Here is a 19,365-nt window from a genome sequence, read left to right as displayed (position 1 = left end):
TAACTTTGAACCAAAAGGCCTCCGAATAAAATAAACTGCCACAGACAGACATTTGGGGAGCGTTTCCTCTTAACAGGGCTCTTTGTCCAAAAGCGCCACCTGAGAAGAAACAGAAAGAATACAGGCGCACAGAACAGCGGTGTTCTTCGCCACCCGTATTCCGGACAGCCCCGCCCTCTTGCGCTACGATTGGGCAAAAGTTTCTGCTCGCGTACGAGTATGAACTTTTAGCCAATCGTAGCGCAGGAGTTAGGACCCTACCAGCCAATCGTAGTCTGGAGGAGGCGGGGCTTGTCCGAATACAGGTGGAAAATAAACTCTAACACGGCCCCACTGCAAAACGGGGTGACATCATACCTTTAAAATCTGAAGGCGCGGTCGCCGGTATAACGTCAGCCTCTCACCGAGCCTCACTCACTCTGCTAGAGAAGCGCCCCCCTCTCCACCACCACCTCCTCCACCTCCTCTTTGATACTTTACCAATTAAGGCTCTCGCATTTGAGAGCCACGAAGGAGAGAAGGAGATAGAAAAGGCCGAGGGGTGTCACTAGTGCTCTTTCTGGAGCTAACCGAACTAGCATTTCCCCCCCTCAGGGAGGCTCGCTCGGTCCGGGAGGGAGACAGTGCAGTTTTTCCTGCGTGTAGAGTCGCGAAGGATACAGAAGAAGAAGATACTTGTTCGCAAGACCACCAGCAGCACAGCCCAAAGAGTGTAAGTTAGAAAGCTCTCCGCTCATCACTCTCTCACCAAGCTGTAGTCCTCATGCTGAAGTCTACAGTGATAGCTGCAGAAAACAATTAGATCTCAGTGAACGCCTTGCTAGTATTAATTGTTTTCAGCTTCGTGTAGCTTTGACTGCAAGGCTTAGGAAAGATAAAGGCACTAAAACATGCAGGAAAGTGTTCTGTACGTGTGTGAGTTGTGTATATCTTGCTTATTTACCAGTGTGAGCATTTTACTTCGCTGTTGTCACATTTACAGTATATTGTGGTTATTACAGTAGACACTACATGTGCTGTATTCAGCAGTTGCCTGTTCGCTGGTCCTGTTGAACTCAGTGCCATAAGAGATGATGCCAAAGATGTTCTGAGTTGCACAGCTCGCTTAATGCATGCTCGTTTTTTTTTTAAATCTGTTATATTTGAGCGTTAAAAGGAACGAAATCAAACGTTGCGTTTAATAAACGAATGTAAATGTGTCCGGGCCGGGCTTTAGCCGAGTTTCCTCTGTTGGAGATGTGCTGTTCTTCTCGCTGATGTGTATCAGCTCAGCGCTGAAACTGTCCTGCGCTTTAGCTCATGTAAAACGCTGCCACACACGCACAACATTGCGGCTCCATACGGGGGGTTTAAACGCGTAATCCTCATTAAGGGCTCCTCACCAAATAAGGGAAAATATGGAAAAGGTCCGCTCTCGGTGCGCTCATTGGCGCTGTAGGTGCGGGCGCCCCCTTGCGCTCTTGATGAGTTACTGCACACTTGTGGCAGCTCACCTGAGCGGAGCAGAGCAGCACCCCATTAATCTGCCATCTTCAAGCATAATGAACTCACATAGATGTTCCTTCTCCTGGTTATGCAGACTCTAGTTAATAATAATCCACCAAATAAACCACCAGTGTTTTATATTTGTCTCAGTCATTGTAATGCTATTTGTAACATGCTGATTTGATATTGTGGTTTCACATCCTTGAAATACCTTTTCTAAGAAAGAAAGAAAGAAAAAAAACATTAGGCAGTCTTCATTTCCGTAGGCTGCAATCTGTGTTTTTCACTTGCTCAAAGGATATAGCGTGCTTTGTGGTTAACAGCCAGGGTGTGGGTTAACCAAACAGCTCTTTTCCGCTGCACTGCAGCGTTTCACTTATGATGTGACATTGTGTTAGCATATGCATGCACATTTTGTATGATTCTTTTCTAGTTTATAAAGCACACGCCCTTTTCTTACACTTGAGGCGAATCTTCATACTCTGTATGTAAGGCCCTAGACTTCTGTCCTCAAATAGTGCACTATATGTTCAGTAGGGAGCCATTTGAGACTCAGTCAGAGCCTAATAAAATTAGAACGAGGGCTGCCACAATTACTAAATTTCACTTGATTAAAAATATCATCACTTAAAATTTACTGTCTCGATGATTAGTTGGAGATTTGCATGAAAATGCATTTTTAAACTGTTGGTACAGTGAGAAACAGAGCCTGTTACATCTTTGAAAGGCTGTGGATCATTTTTCTTTTTTCAAAAACTGCTATTCTCGATGAATCGTCAGAATAATCGGTGCATTACTTGTTATAATGTAATAGTAACAGGCTTAGTTAGAACTATATAGATATGCATCCTCAAAAGGCTTTATAAACGTTATCATAATTTTATCATACTGCGGAAAGTACAATAACTATCATGTTCATTTTTATGAAACATTGTGTCATGGTCTACTCCATTAAGACACGCGATTTCCTTTCTGAGCAAGCAGATCAATTCAGGGGGGCTCAGTTATGTTTTTTTAATTTCATTTGTTATATAAAGTGCAAATAATCCAGAGGGTTGCTTTCAGTTCTTCCAATCAGAAAGAATTTTTCTGTTCTTGCATGTAAAAGAATATGACCGGGGTGGGTGGGCGTTCCCCAAGTAGAATGCGGCTCAGGGCCCACAGATGTTCAGTAAGAGCACTGGCTCCATGTTTAATACCCACCCTAAACTTGTTACATCCTACAGAGGGCGCTAAAGTACAAAATGAGATGGGCGTGATAAAGTACTGGAATGTCTAACTTGCTTGTTTTCCCATTGTCTTGAAGCAAGTCCTACAGTTACATGTTGAGTATGATGAAGCTTACAAGCTTTTACATGAGCTGGAGAAGTGAAAACACTGTGCTGTGGTTGAATGCTTATATGTCCACTGTGGTTTTATGAATCAGTAGCTTATGCAAATATCGACGTGAAATGTTAGGCTAGTACTTGCCAACTGATCTTTATGTATGTGTAATTGTGTAAGATAAAGAAGTTGAAAGTGAGAGAGAGACTGAAAAAAAAAGAGTGTATCTGTTTAATATGGTTGTTTTATTGGGGGGTACAGGAGGTCAGGGGTCATCAGTGGTTAGACAGAGGGCATTCCTCAAATTCTCTTGCAGAGGCAAATTCTGAAAAAAGGCCAAAGGAAAACATTCTTTATGGCCTGCGTCCTCCACGCACACATTCAGTTTTGGCCTAGTTGCCTTATTTAGTAAAAGGCTGGATTAATGCACCAGGACTGTTTGGTAAATTGCTCCCACTAAATGAGAACATGGATCCTGCCAAGGACTCTATGATATATACCCTGGGTATTCAACATAGCATAATTTGCAAGCATAATTTTGCAATCTTATCCATTGTTCATTTTTCTTTCTAAGGGAGGGGCTGTCTAGACTTGCATGTCCTCCAACAGTGCATTCTCTTGTGTGTCAATGATAGTGTTACACCAACAGATGAAAGTTCAAGAATGAGATGTATTAAATTAGTAATCTATACAGCGTCCATAGAAAGCAGTTTATGTGTGTTAATACTTGAATATAGTAAAAGAAAATGGGCCTCATTCACTGTTCTTAATAAGACATTTATTCCTAAAACAAACAAAAAAAAGTCTTATGCAGCTTTTACAAAGATTCACCACCACTGTTTTCTTATTTGGGATTTGTTCTTAGGCAAGAGCATCTGCACAAACTCAAGAGCATAACAGTACGAACAGTTCTGCAGTTTAAAAACAAGTCACAAATCTAATGTAGACTTTTTCTTAGGACCTTTCTCAAGAACAAATTTAAGAAAGAACTTAGGAAGATATTGGTGAATGAGGCCCAAAGTCCCTATGAAGTTCAATTCTGATCAGAGACTATACTTAAATAGGAAATAGCAAAGAACCTCTCTTGTAAGTCTTCTATCAAGTATTAGACTGCATTCATTCAGTGTACTGTGTTTATTCCACAGAATGCAGATGAATTCCAGATCTATTATTTATGTTAACAACACTAACATACTTCCCCCAAGCACCAGATGATGTCTCTAAGGAGACATAAATAGATTCTCAAAGGTCCTAAACATATGAATAATGTTGTTCATCTACACTGAAAGGTAGCATTACATCTGAAGAAGAAAAATGAAAACACAAATATTTATGCTTATCTTTTGGCAGTGGTTCAAGTCAGTGTACCAGTCAAGCAACAGGAACTTTTTTTTCTTTCAAAAATTACGTAATACTCTAGGGAAGTGTTTTCCAATTCTGCCGCAAACTCTTGGAGTCTCCATGCGCTACACGTTTTAGACCACTTTTCCTTGTCTAACACACCGGGCTTAAAGGGCCCATATTACAAAAAACATAATTTTCCTCATTTTAAATGGAAAAAAAGATTTTAATGTAGCATGTAAACACTGTCAAACTTTCAAAAGTGTACTGTTCACTCTCCGTTCCATACAGTTCATAAATGTAAATTAACCAGCCAAAACAACCTATTTTGAATTTAGCATTTTTGTGATATCACAAAAATTTACATACACCCACTTCAGCCTACCGCAGTTTAGCCCTGCCCACTCACACTAAAGTTATAAGGAGTGTTTCATCCCCAACTGTTTTTGTATGAGACACAATACAGAGCAGCCAATCAGAACAGAGCTCATTTACATAGATCAGTTCTATAAGTAGTGCAATAAATACAGCCTTTTTAATTCTAAGGGATAAAGAAAGGCTGGAAATGATCATGTAAAAATGAAATATGACTGATTTTGTAAATAAACCCTCACAAATGTTACAAGTGGACCTCAGGGGAAAAAAAAAGATATGTGCCCTTTAGCTGATCTGTACTTATTGAGCCCTAAATGATGTTACAATTACTGTACCAGGTCAGGGATAACTCTAAAAAGTGCAGTGCAGTGACAAAACAGCAGCAGGCTTTAGCTGGAAATCACCGGGCTGTGTCCTAAACACACCCCCCCACACACACACCCTCCTTATCGTTCATCTTTTCAAAGATCTGTGTGCACAGGCGAGATTATCACGACCCCTTTATTGGTTATTTGCCTGTTACATTATTACACATTTCTTTTGCTATATTCAAGGTTTTAACACGTGTAATTTATCGTCCAATCAGCGCGCTGGAACGTTAGAATGACTCTTTTAGGAATAACTGTTTAGAAAGTTTCCATTTTTGTTCCCCCTGTTTCATTTCTCTGACTTCTTTTATTTCTTTTTCTTCTTTGTTATAGTTAAAGAACTTTTAAAAGAGTCGTCTAGCGATTCGAGGCTCCGCCCAAACCAAAAAAAAATCAGCGAGTCAGTGAGCTAGTGAAGGGGAGAGCCGAGTCCATAAAAATGAGTCAACACCCACGGCTCCACCAGTCGAGCGCAGCCTCTCCCGCGCCCAACGCCTCTCTCAGCCCGGATAAGGACGCCGACATGCCCGCCACGGAGAAAGACCTGGCCGAGGACGCGCCGTGGAAGAAGATCCAGCAGAACACCTTCACCCGGTGGTGTAACGAGCACCTGAAATGCGTGAACAAGCGCATCGCCAACCTGCAGACGGACCTGAGCGACGGCCTCAGGCTCATAGCGCTCCTGGAGGTGCTGAGCCAGAAGAAGATGTTCCGCAAATACAACCAGCGGCCCACCTTCAGGCAGATGCAGCTGGAGAACGTCTCCGTGGCTCTGGAGTTCCTCGACAGAGAGAATATCAAGCTCGTCTCTATAGGTAGGTGCTTTCTTTCACCTCCACCTCTTGCATTGTTTGCGGTCGCACAGACGGTTAATTTTCCACGCCAACGTTTATAGTTTATTAGCTCCCTCCGCTTGGATTTTATTTCAGACCTCAGATAGTTTCCACGCAGAGCGGTCTGGTTCACAGCTTAAACAGTCTTTAAAATAGGTGCTGCAGTTTGGAGTCTCTCTCTCTTAGTTTCTCTCTCTCTTCTCTGCGTGTGTGTGTGTAGTTGAAATTCCACTGTTGTGAATGTGAATGCAGTCCGCGGTTGAATGTTCAGGCTCCCATCCCATCTCGGATGGCTGAGAGAGCTAAGCTAGGCTACACAGTAACGGCGGAGATTTAACGTTATGTAAAACCGGGCCTAGTTGAAGACCACCGGTTAGGGGGGCTAACTTTATAGCTTTTTCATTTTACAGCTTCACATGTTTTGAACTTGGCCACCTACATCCTGTTTTTTTTCTCTCACGAATAACCTTTTTTTTGGCGTACACGTGAACGCGTTAACCTATCTAACGTTGATTGTGAGTGAGCTGTGGTAAGTAGCTCAACTTTGGGTGCCTCACATGTCCACTGTTCGTTGTCGTGGCCGGCTGTTTTTCGCAGCTGAACGCTGAATTAAACCTCTGGAAACTTTGCCAGAGTTTTTATCCGCCACGAACAAGTTGAGCTGAACGCGTGTGAGGAGGGTGGGGAGCTAATCCTGTCAGTGAGAATGTCTGCATCATCAGCCCAGAGTTTTCCACACAGCTCCAGGGCCTGTTCTCTTTGATAGATTACATGTTTTTAATAGAGGTTAAATTGGGTAGGGCCACATGAACACATACCAGACTATCATTTGATCGTATCTTGCTGGCTACATTGACAAACAATAAATCCTATACGGGCTCATTTAAGTCTTGTCACTACTTGTCTGAATGCATGCACATCTACAGTTTGCACATCTATGGTGCGCATCTGTGTGTTCTTACAAAACCTTTTGAGTTTGGGGCCTTTTTGCTAAATCCTTAGTAATATTTAAATGAAGTAAATCTAATACAAGCAGACTGAAAAACGACTTGATTTCTTTGGTATAACTGTATGCTGTGTTGCAGGGGTACCATGAATTTATCCTTATATCCTTACTCAGCTTACAAAGTTGGCAAGTGGGACCTGCTGGAAGGATTGGATGGAGCGCGCGCCGATTTGACTTGCATTTAAATTTCCATTTGTTTTAAGGTGGAATAGCCTTGACAGTATTTATTCCATGGATGCTGAAAGCATATATATGAGAAGACATTGGCTCTTCCACTTCTGTTTCGATTTCAAATCCCCTTTTTTTAGAAAAACCACAGCTACCACATTTCACACTCCTGTCTACACTTCCAAGTGTTGCTTCCATGTTTTAGACCACTATCTGGTTAAGTGTTTACTTTGTGGGAACATGCCTACAGCTTCAGTTGAAAGAGTTTGATGGCACAGCGGGCTTCCTGAATGTTGGTTTACCAGGTATTGAGCTTTTATGTAGGGATGGAGTCTGAAAGAATCTATCTTGCCATGGCAGTGTTTCCCAACAGGCCCTGGAGGGGATGACTTTAACGTTTATATTGTGCTGTTGTAAGCCAAGGAAGCCAGGGAGTGCCAAGACTTGGGGTACTAAAACCTCAGGTGATGCAGTGTAGCATTTTACATCTGCTTGTGCTTACCAGTAAGGGTTGCTGTTGGAGACAATTATTTTGATTCATCTACTTGATGCTGGCTGTTTCACCAACATTTGTCTTAAGATTTGAGTTGAAGAGCTTTCTGCTATTCGCTTTGAGAGCTTTTAAAGATATGCAGACATGCATACCTCTGCTATCTCACTAACAAGAGCAGTGCTCTTTGGATTATCACCCATGGAGTTGAGTTGGTAGCTTGGCAGTCTAGTCTTAATGTCCCATTTACAAAGTTCTCCCTGATCAGAGAAAACTCTTTTTAAGAATATGCCAGTATGGGGAGATGGATGCTTTCATACAGCTTTGTACAGAGTTTTCTGCAGATGCAGCACAGTTAGAGTTCAGATCGTAGTAATGGAGGTACTGTCTGTCTCACTCATTCGTCTCTGGGTGTGGCTGTGCATGATGTGCTGCCTTCTGACACTCAGTTGCTCAATCTTCATGCCACAGTTTTACTGCATAGCAGATCAGGACAGAACTTGAATTGAGCTTACCTTTTTAAAATTAAGAGCTCAGAGACTCATGAGACCCAGGCTTGTAACCATTTAAGGACTAGCCCTTTTTTAAAGTAACAAGCCTGGAGGAAGAAGTGCGCTCTAGTGAACTGCTTTGCGACTACAAGTGCAAAATAAGCTTGTTAATTTAGTCCTCTGTTGGACATATGAATTCAAAAGGTCATACAAATTATGTCCAGTAAGTCAGCTGTCTTCATTAAAGATGGGAAGGGAAAAGCTGATTAATATGCTAATAATTGAGAAATTAAATAATAAGTTTGTGAGAAGTGAGAAGTTTTCCAATTCACCCATGAAAAGCATCAAAGGCAGAAGTAATTTTTGCCAAGTACAGTTTCCCCCAGTTACTGCAACAGATCAGGCCCTAGGGTGTGGCAAGTTGTAGCTGGTTTGCTGAAGTGAAATGTGTTCAACTTTAGGGTTTGTCCTGTGATATGGGTGTGAACCAAGTAGTTTTCTGATCTCTTAAGTGATGCATAGGCTTTGCGGAGATGCAATGTTCTTTACTTCTCACTCCTGTACCACAAGTAGACAGCTGCAAATTTACACTTGGGCCATCAAGCCAATTAATTTTTACAGCCAAAATTAAGAATTTGTGGCCTGAATTAAAGAAACATATTTATTGTGTATGCATAATATTTACTGTAACATGCATGCTTCAGCCAGGTTGTTGCTTTGAAAAGGAAACATTTATTTTAAACTTAAAAAAAAAAACAGGCACATTCATGCTTCTTTAAAGAGGAGAAACTGCCAAGAACCCATACCAGCAGGATCCCAAAAATGCATGTATTTGAAGTCACAACTTTTAAAATTAAGGCTAAATCAGTTTATTAACAAACACTGAGGTGCTTATATTATTTCATGAATAATTTTATTAAAGATTTTCATGAAATCACTTAATGCTCAAAAAGCATGCAAGCTAAAAGTAGGTGTAAGCTGCAGCGGAATGTGTTTAACAAGAAGATATTGTGCAAATTCTTTTTTGGTGTTATCCAGGCCATGTGTTGTGATTAATGGTGGATAGTTGTGAATGAATGAAAATTAAGCTGGTCAGGTGGTTTATTAAAAGAAGGGGAAATCAGAAAATAAAGAAAATCTCCAAAGCAGAGCTCTGTTTTTTTCTAGTGGCCGAAATGTGGCCTGGGGCACCTGACAATGGGAATTGTCAACCCCTGCATGTCACTTAGTCATACTTCTCCATATTAGATAATAGATGTTCTTCGTGAAGGTTGATATGGGACCATCTGATATCAGGGCCAAACCACAAAAGTTTGGCTCAGATATTATCTTTGTGTAAAGTCTTCCATTGACATTACTCTGAATAAATGTTTTTTATAAGACTGCTTTTTGTCTCTGCGGTGACAGCTCTTATCTTGCTCTCTTACAGAAGTATAAGATACTTACCTTTGAGTGTTTTTTCTGTGCCAGCACTGTAGTCTACTTTATCTGCTGGCTATTGTGCATGTTTGTTTAGCTTAGATTCTTAACTCCTGTTGTCTTGTATGCCCCACCCATAATGTATAGTGGGCTGGGGGCAGCCTGTAGGGGCTTTGGGATGTTCCTTTTTGAATCCCATTTGCAGGATTTCCTTTTCAGCTGCATCCCTTTCTCAAGGAACTGGTACCGTCTAGAAGGTTTAGAGTAGCATTGTGTAACTGGAGGAGTTGGTGTAAAGAAAGTGGGGTGATGCTTTGTTTAAAAAGTGCAGGTAAATGAAGTCCAATGAAAGTTTTTGAATGTCTGATGTGACAGAGTAAGGGAGGTGTGTCTGTGCGTGAGAGTGCATGGCACACTCACCACTATATCAACCACACAGCGGAAAGCACCTGGTATAAGTTCTCCCCCCCAGTTATTTCTGCCCTTTGGTTTGAGACTCCAACTCTCATCTTCAGATTTCAGAACAAAGGTTTAGCACGAATCTGTCCCTCAGTGAGTCAAATGCAGCCCTCACATTTTTATGTGAAACCCTTTCAAAGTTTTTTCTGGGGATACTGAATCTCAAAGACAGCAGCTGGAGAAACCACATGAAGACTATTGCGATTACATGTTTCCTCAAGAAGAATTTAGAGCTTTCAATCTCAATAGTCACAGTTTGAAGCAGTAAGGTAGCTTCAAGACTGATAAAAGGGCAAGTTGTAGTCTTGCAGTTCTTCTAGGACCTCTGTAATTCAGTTTTCCACAGAGACTCAGCAGATAAGGACAATTCGGTTTGGCACCACTTGTTAAGCTAATAGTGAGGGATGGTATGTTTTTGCAAACCTTCCAGACTAGAGCTGTGGTTTTCTTTCTCTTTATTCAGTTTGAGAGAAGGGGAGAGATGGGGGGAGGGCAAATGAAGAAGAGGTGCAAGTTAAGAACAAGGGAGTAGAAATGAGACCTGGAATGGACGTGTTGCTGAGAGGGTGACATAGTTCATTCTTATTTACCAACATGCACCTGAAGTGACGGCCAAGCATTCATCCGAGCTTGCTTGGGCTGTATGTCTGTTATGCCTGGGCTGTTTCAGCCATATGTAATGGTGATGGTATGGAAGGATTGGGGCACGGGGTTTTATGGTGTTCCCTTGTGTTCTGTCCTGCTGTGCCACAAGGACAGACCTTTAACAGATATGCTGCAACCTACTGATGTGTTGCAGTCAATATTTGTTGAGTGGACATGATGGTTACTTGAAATACTATGAAACAAAGTCAGGTCTTCTCAATTTAGCCTCTGGAATTTTTGAAGAACAGACAACATTCCCAGAACATGAGTCTGAATGCATTCAAGATTAGACTTCTGTTTTTAAATGGGAGGCTTAAGCACACAAGCACCTACTCTTGAGTGCTATGTGTGCCAGGGTGTAATATGGATCATATGTTTTACATGGTTGTATACACTGTGTACGTGTGTTTTGTGAGAGAGATGTGAGGATAGGTTGCTGGAACTTGGCTCGACTCAGCCACAGAACAAGGGGAGCCAAATGACAATCCAGCTCTGTCAATATGGGGTTTTACAAAAGTCCAAACACAGCAGTTTTCACTGTTCTAGGCATTTTTTTTTTCCTTTCCTTCTTGCTCTCCCTGCATCCCTCCCTCCTTCCCTCCTTCCCTTACTCTGTTCCCTCCCTCCCTGTAATCAGAAACCGCTGTGGAGGGGAATGGCTGGACTGCCAGGATCAAGTTTGCTTCTGCCCTTTTAAGGCTAAAAAACCAAGGGGAACATTTCCAAAAGAGAGGGAGGGAGGAAGGCTGGAAAGGAGGGAGGGACGTTTGGAAGCAGCAGAAAGGAAAGCAAGAGGAAGTTTGCTTGTGGAGCTCACGTTCTTAAAAGCGCGTGTTGGTTATGCTGTATTTTGAAAAGGCTTTCCTGTATGTGTCAATCCGGCACCATTCAGTGTTACCGCACCGCATGGTGTTCCTGACCATTCAACGGTTCTTTCCTTTTTTTTGAGGATTTCTTAAAACCGTATAAGGACTGAGACACACTGGCTGTAGCTGTGGCTTTCTTGTGTTTCAGTTCAGTTGTAAATGTCTAATGCGACATGAATGTTACATTGCTGTTCTGTGTGCAGCTGCAATGTGGGCTGTAAGCTGAGGGGGATATTGATGAAGCATGTTTTCCACGGTTTGTGTGTTTGTGTCTTTGTCTGGCCAGCAGGCCAGGACTTGGTGATAAGACCTTACTGGAATGTGGGCAATTTCCTCTGAGGCTTCCCCCCCTGCTGCCATGCTGTTAGCATTACTGCCCCCTCACTGGGCTTTAATTGTGACTCCAATTTTAATTGTGACTCAAATCTTTCTGTGAATGTTTTTTGCCTAAACATCAGTAGCCTGTTCTGGACCAAACATGAATGTATGCCTATCTCTTGGTCTTGTGTAGCGGACAGTCATTTGTGCCGGACATACTGAGCTGTATGTAAGGCGTCTGCAGAGGCTCGTGTCGTGGTGCGTCAGAGGTCTGGGTGTGGGGTCAGAGGTGATGCTGATGTCACATTGGCTGCAGTTGGTTAGTGAGCTCAGAGAGACAGTGAGTCAGGGGAATGTGTCCTGAGGTACATCAGTGCTCAAATCCAGAGCTGATGAGTCAGCTTTTTGAGATTAGCTCTTTTAGGATATCCTGACTCTTCCTTTAGATATAAATCTCTATCTCTCTCTCTCTCTGTTTCTGTCTCTTTCTTGTCCCATCTCTTTTTTTTTTTCTCCTCCTCTCTTTGTTTTAGCATGCCCCCCCCATCCTTCTTTCTCTCAGCTGTGCGATTCATGTTTTGGGAATTTGATGGTTTGGCCATCTATGTCCAAAAAAGGCCTGAGACTGGTGTGGTGGGGATTCCTGTCATGTTTTATGTTTGCTATGATGTGCGTCACCAGCCCCCTGACCCTCCCAATACAAGTGCCCCTGAAACACACACACACACACACACACACACACACACACACACACACACACTAACACACTAACTAGAGCTTTAAACAGCCCTGATGTAAATTCGGAACCAGAGTATAGGCTAAGAACATTCCGTCTTAAAGCGGCCTGCTCCACAGCACAGCGTTTTGAGCCTGAACACATCAGAGCTCAACAGTCGTCCAAACCCAAACTGAACCACACCAACCAACAGGAAAATGAATAAAACAACATCACTGATGTTGCCTGCTATGTTACCTTAGTGACAGTGTTGATAATTCTAGTGGTAAGAATAGTTTTAATTATCTCTTATTGGATAGTTTTTTTTTTTGACGCAATATTGGTTTGAAATATTAATGACATTCATTGTAGCAGAAAGTGTAGGTCACATAGGACTACTATACTAAAATGTCTTACTATTTATTTGTTTTTCAATTTACTGCATTTGTAACCTTTTACACTTACAAAATGTTTATGCAATGGCTGATAGCTAGAAAACTGTCAAATGTTCATCTGCTTACAAATCCCACATCAATGCATCCCTACATTTTGTATATTAGTAATTGTTGCACTTTATAATGTAGTTTAAATCCTACCCTAAACAGTTTGTCCATTAATGTGTTCAAACATCCTAATGTTTAAGCTGGATCAATTGTACATAGGCCATGGAGGCCTCATATACTTGAGTGGTCGTCGCTTTCATAAGGCAAGTGACCTCAGTGTGCATGATTTAACAGTAAGGATAAAAGTAGAAAGAAAGAAAGAATAGAGAGAACTAAAGCATGGGTATGCAGGATAATATCTGTTTGGTGTACTATGGACTATGAGAATCCCAAACATTAGTTTGAATCTGACCGGAGTCAGTTTGGTTCGGACAAATATTTCAGGCTCTAATGCCCACTCTTACCCTTCCGTCTGTGCTATGGTCCATGGTTCCCAGGAATCTGCAGAATGAGTAATGTATGTCTCATTCAGAGGAAGCGATGAATAAGACGCTCAGGTTTTTGTTTTTTTTTTTTAATATGTACCCCTGGTGAATATCTGTGCTGACTGCAGTGGTTCAGGAGCTAAAGCAATGTCTGAGTTGGTCCCCACTCCCCACTCCCCACTTCCCCCCCTCGACCTTGAGTAAATGAGGGCTGTCAGTGCTGATGCAGTTTGGGGCTGAGATACGAAGAAAGCAGTTACACTTAAGCCTAGAACATGTCTGTGGGTGAATCGAATTGATTTGCAGTTAAAGGAATGTTGCGCAAGAGCAGCAATGGATCAGCAGCCCCGTCTCCAGCTGTGCTGCCAGCCTGGAGTGTGCTTTTACATGTGCTCAGGGGTGCTGGACACACCCTCTCCACACTGCTGTTCAGACTAGGAGCTCTAATCCCTCTAACAAGCTCCAACCTGCTCAAGGCAGCAGCTCTCTCTCTCTCTCTCTCTCTCTCTCTCTCTCTCTCTCTCTCTCTCTCTCTCTCTCTCTCTCTCTCTCTCTCTCTCTCTCTCACCACACACACCCACTCTGTCTGTCTCTGTATGTTTGTTACTGATGCATACTCACATGCAGAGTTGTCATGGCGACTGCACAGTCATTAGGGCCTGGTCCTGCTCAGACTTCTTCCCCCACTTCCTTCTGAGTTGGTGATGGTGAGCTGGAGGTTCCAGTTGTTAAAGGAATGCTCTAGCTGAACTCTTGTGTATTTGTCATGAGTGGTTTATTACATGAATTAATTGAATTATTTTGTTTTACTTAAAAAGAAACAGAAACCAATGACTGAAAGTAAACTTTTGATAGAAGCAGCTGTTTCAGCACCTGTCCATTGGCTTCTATTATAGGAGTGTTGAGTTGATTTGGTTTTCTGTTCTTATTTTTAAGCACAAGGAAATGTCATTATCTGTTGTAATTGACCATATGCTACCGATGTGGCTGGTGGAGGTAAGGTTGCAGTGGGGGGGCGGGGGCGGGGGTGCTATGGTTTTGGCATATTCCTTTAAATGGACCCCTTTGTATTTTTTAGAAACCTCATGCTAGCAAACAGCCTTATTTCTTCCCCCCAGTCTCCATTCCAGGGTTTGGAGGGTAACTGTGTTTTTAATTTATTTTGGGAACTCTGAATGCTATTTTATTGCCCTGTGGCCTAAAAACATCTCCAGCATCTTTTATTCTGAAAGAAAATTGATCCGAGATGGTTGACGTGATCCAGAAACCAAGCTGAATTCCTGCAAACTTCGGTGTGTTTGGGGGGTGTTGAGGTTTGTAGGCCACACTCTGGAAAATTAGGGCCAAACAAAAAAATTGCAAGTGTATTATTTTACATGGCAGAACGGCACTGTTGGATGACCGGAGTGGAGGTCAGGAGCAGGATGAAGTGTCCTGTGATTTCAAAATATACAGAGTGTTCAAGGCCTTTATTTAAGGCGGTTTCATTTACATGTGTGTTCACCCTTTCTTCTGTACTCTTGGGTTGAGGGCTGTGTTGGCTCAGCCTGCTGATCACCTCTGTAGGGGAATGTTGAGTCTGGAGTGAACAATGCTTGCATAAACAGCATTCACTGGTGAAGGACAGTCATGTGAATATACAGAGCCTAACACAGGGCTAGGTGTGCTGTGTTTTTCATTATTTAATCATACATAATGCAACCTCAGTGATGCCTTTAAATATAAAGAAACTTGCCACTCCTTTGCAGCTTAACACTGAGCTTAAAATTAGTCCTATAGGGCAATCATTTAAGCCATCAAAAACTCTGATAAATCTACTCTACAAAAATGGGGAACCTTGGTGTACAGTCATGCTTCAGTTGAAGACAGTCATGACTATACTATGTGCTTCTTATTTTTGAAAAGAGGACTTTTAAAAAGCTTAAGAGAGCCCAATTGGACTGCGTCCAAGTCCAGTGAGGCCTCAAAGGAGTACTTTGTCAGTCCAAAACTATTGACAAGGTTGTCCCACACTGTCAAATGATATGGATTTTTTTTTTTAACCACACACTGCTCCTTTACAATAATGTGAACATAAGAGCAACAGAAATAGTCCAAAAATGATTTACAATAAAATCTTATTTGAAATTGTGTGTTTATTTTAGTGATCAGACTGAGATGCTAGTTTAGAATTTGTGTTTTGCTACAGGACAAATCTGTTGTCCACTGGGCTTGAATTCCATTACGATGATTCATTGATCCAGCCCATGTTTGCTCCAGTTGGGAGTGGAGCGGTAGTTTGGGGCTGCACTGAAAGGGTCTCCTCCAAGGAGAATTGAAGTCTGTCCTCAGTGAAGCATGCTTTAGTTAGAACAGGAAGAGTTCTCCCCACCCCACCCTGAGAACATAACTGCACTAACAGCCAGTAATCACCCTTGTTATCTACATCCATCTCAACATCAGCCTAAGCCAACATGCATCCTCTCACAGTTCTGTCTTTGCATGTGTCCACGTGTCAGCAGTGGATCTGGGTGTCCTTAGCTTGTCTATTACATCAGTATTTTGCAACTGAGGGAACATACTCTAAATTGCTAACTACACTAAGGGCCGGATGGGTGTGTGCTGTACTGAGGTACAGTGAGAGAGAAGTGTGAATGCTGATTATGATTGCTCACACTGGCTATCTTTGCTGGGTTTAGGTGTTGTGTACTTATTTCAAAACTGAGTGGAGTAGAAGTACGCTGTGTTCTACCTCTGCTGGTCCATGGGCCGCAGTGAAATGATGGATGTTTTGTCCAGGAACAATACAAAGATGGGACAGTACCAGCAAACAGGACCTCATTGTGGTTGTTGAATTAAATCATGCTGCCTTAAAATGATGATAATGATTTGTTTCAAAAATAGGGCCTGACCCTCAAACTGCAGCTGATATCCAAAAAAATCCAATAATGATATCAGCCAATATAGTTTTATATCCCTAGTTTAAATTTTATTTTATACTCTTATAGTTTTAGCTAAATATGGCTGATTGTTTGTTTTATACTTTACACTTACAGTTCTGATATATGGCTGTTTCCAATGGTCATAAAACATGAACCTCTATCTTAAATGATATATATAGAAGCGCTTGGGACAGGGTTACCCAGATTTTTTGACATTTTTAGCTCAGGTTAATTGTCTCTCATCAGAGATAACATGTTAGTTGAATTTTTAGATTCATTTTTACATGTTTATCCTTCATATACTCCATGCCTTCCATCTCTCTCATCTGCCAATCTAACTCTTACTCCTCCCTGTTGTCCCCTGCAGACAGTAAAGCCATAGTGGACGGGAACCTGAAGCTCATCCTGGGACTGATATGGACCCTGATCCTGCACTATTCCATCTCCATGCCTATGTGGGATGAGGAGGAGGACACGGATGATGCCAAGCAGAAGACACCCAAGCAGAGGCTCCTGGGCTGGATCCAGAACAAACTGCCCGAGCTGCCAATCACAAACTTCAGCCGAGACTGGCAGTCAGGCAAAGCCCTGGGAGCGTTGGTGGACAGTTGTGCTCCAGGTGATGTGAACTTAATAGCTACCAGTAAAGCTAACTTGGGTGTTTGAAAAAAGGTCCTACTGTTGTCTTTCATGTCTTGAATTTGACTCTGCTATTCTGATGATTTAGCGCAAGCTATATATGAACATATCTTTTGGTAACCCTTCAGGTCTGTGTCCGGACTGGGACTCCTGGGATCAAACGAAGCCTGTGGACAATGCCCGCGAGGCCATGCAGCAGGCTGATGAGTGGCTGGGGGTTCCTCAGGTGATCATGGTTACAATTAATCTCTCTAGGGTCTAGAGTTTAGCATGGTGCAAAACTTATCAATGGCATAATTCACTCCCTTTTGAATATTAAAATGCTTGCTCCATAAATAACTATTTTATTTATTGAACGTTTCTGCAGCTCTTCTGTTCAGTAGTTGTTAATTCCTGTGGCCAATGTGGTTTTGTCATGACTTGGGTGAGTAAAGAGAAATCAACCAAGTTCTGCCGAGTACCAGGAAAATGAGTTTCTCATTTCACGTTCCCCCTCAGTGACTGAGAATTCAGATCCTGAACAAGTTTAAATATCTCGTAGAGATTAAACCTGTGTAATTTAGTGTTTGCAACTGTTTCTAAGCATCTATGCTAATGCATTGTCAACTAACCTAAATAAAGAAATGCCCTCAAATAACATGATCTAAAAACTCATGTTCCTCCAATGTGGAAAAGAGAGAAAAGGCCTTCCTAGTCATGAGCCATCAAATGGGTAAGTTGATAGAAAAGAACTGAAACAAAAAATGATATGATATAGATTTATTTTGAAACTCAGATATCGTAGGCTGACGAGACCAGTAAAAACCTCTGAGAGGAGTGGCTGTTGATTTTGCATTTTGCTTTACAACTTGGTTGCTATGGCAGTTGTGGTAAATTACAAGGTAGAAGTGAGTGACTGATTCTTCACGGTTTTACTTCTATACGAGCGAAACTGTCAAATGAGGTTTTGAAGTAGGCTCAGTTCCATGGCAATTGAATATCAAGTCTTATACATTGCGTGCTGTCAGTTGCAAGTGTGGTTGGCAAAGTTTCCTGCTGTCGCGTGTCAGTGCCCATCAGCTTATGCCACAGACTGCCTTGTGGTCTTGTGAGCTGTCTGTCTCCTATGAGACTGTTTGTGTTATGACTCATTTTCCTTCCCCCTTTTGGTGTCGGGTGATGTGTATTAAATTGTCATTTTTCCACTATGCTAGGTTATCACTCCAGAGGAAATCGTTGATCCCAATGTGGATGAGCACTCTGTCATGACCTACCTGTCGCAGTTCCCTAAGGCCAAGCTAAAGCCTGGTGCCCCCCTTCGCCCCAAACTCAACCCCAAAAAGGCTCGTGCCTATGGACCAGGTAACTTATCAAGGCCTAGTGCTCCACCCTGCATTGTCAGCTGTGGAGTCTATTTTATGTGCATGTAGTACAGCATGGACACTTCAGGATTACTTTTTTTGTTCAGGTATTGAGCCCACTGGTAATGTGGTGATGAAAAAAGCTGTGTTCACCGTGGAAACCATTAGCGCAGGCCAAGGAGAGGTGCTGGTTTATGTGGAGGACCCCGCTGGTCACCGCGAGGAGGCTAAAGTAACTCCCAACAATGACAAGAATCGCACTTACTCTGTAGTCTATGTTCCCAAAGTCACTGGGCTACATAAGGTAAATATGTTGTATCTAAAAAAAATTGCAGACTTCATATTTACCCAAAGATTTAAACTTTCAAACAAGTTGTACTGATGACCTCTGACTTGTTCCCTGCCCCTTAGGTGACAGTGCTGTTTGCAGGGCTGCACATCTCAAAGAGCCCATTTGAGGTGGATGTGGGAATGGCTCAGGGAGACTCCAGCAAGGTCACTGCCCAGGGTCCGGGCCTGGAGGCTGTAGGCAACATCGCCAACAAGACCACTTACTTTGACGTCTACACTGCTGGTAATTGCTTCCTCTGTGCCGTATTCATTATTGACAATCTTCCAAAAATAAGCAATAATCCAGAGATCTATTAAACAGTTTGGGTCACTTAACTCAAATAGGTTTGGGGATACGATAATTCCAAAAAATGGAGAAGACTTAAGATGTTCTAAATCTATTGCCCGTTTCTTCTCTCAGGTGCAGGAGTTGGTGAAGTAGAGGTGGTAATTATGGACCCCAGTGGCAAGAAGGACACTGTAGAGTGCAACATTGAGGATAAAGGCAACAGCAGCTACCGTTGCACATACAAGCCCACCCAGGAAGGCCAGCATGTCATCTACATCACCTTTGCTGGAGGCCAAATCTCCAAGAGCCCTTACACAGTCAGCATAGGAGAAGGTGAGGAGCCAACAGTGAAATGGGATAGAGCAGAGGGGGGATACGAGACAGAAAATGGATATTCTTGAGAAGGATTTTATAAAGGATTAGCTGGGCTACCGCCATCCGTGGCCAGGAGTCCAAGAGAGCCAAGTTGGCCTGAGTCTCTCTGGGTGGGTAGCATGGCCCCCCTTCTCCCCTCATCAGCCAGCGTAGCTGTCTGGCTGACGTTACAGAACTGGCGGTTGGCACTTTCCTCTGAGCGCGTTCAGCTGTCCAGTGGTCTTGCGTTAGCGGCAGTTTG

General features: G+C 42.5%; 1 protein-coding gene across 4 annotated transcripts in view; it reads left to right on the top strand.

Annotated features, from left to right (window-relative positions):
- Window positions 1-414: 414 nt before the first annotated feature.
- flna (filamin A, alpha (actin binding protein 280)) overlaps window positions 415-19,365 on the top strand; it is a 36,063-nt gene continuing 17,112 nt past the window's right edge. For all 4 annotated transcript variants that reach the window (XM_036590703.1, XM_036590700.1, XM_036590701.1 and 1 more), the window contains exons 1-8: window positions 415-712; window positions 5,226-5,707; window positions 16,519-16,770; window positions 16,919-17,016; window positions 17,984-18,131; window positions 18,238-18,434; window positions 18,542-18,704; window positions 18,882-19,082. In XM_036590703.1, coding sequence (XP_036446596.1) covers window positions 5,332-5,707; window positions 16,519-16,770; window positions 16,919-17,016; window positions 17,984-18,131; window positions 18,238-18,434; window positions 18,542-18,704; window positions 18,882-19,082 — 1,435 coding nt within the window. In that variant the 5' untranslated portion in view covers window positions 415-712; window positions 5,226-5,331. The remainder of the gene's footprint in view (window positions 713-5,225; window positions 5,708-16,518; window positions 16,771-16,918; window positions 17,017-17,983; window positions 18,132-18,237; window positions 18,435-18,541; window positions 18,705-18,881; window positions 19,083-19,365) is intronic.

This window comes from Colossoma macropomum, unplaced genomic scaffold, assembly GCF_904425465.1.
Source record: "Colossoma macropomum unplaced genomic scaffold, Colossoma_macropomum, whole genome shotgun sequence".
Classification (NCBI taxonomy): Eukaryota; Metazoa; Chordata; class Actinopteri; order Characiformes; family Serrasalmidae; genus Colossoma; species Colossoma macropomum.
This window is presented reverse-complemented; position numbering and strand designations above follow the sequence as displayed.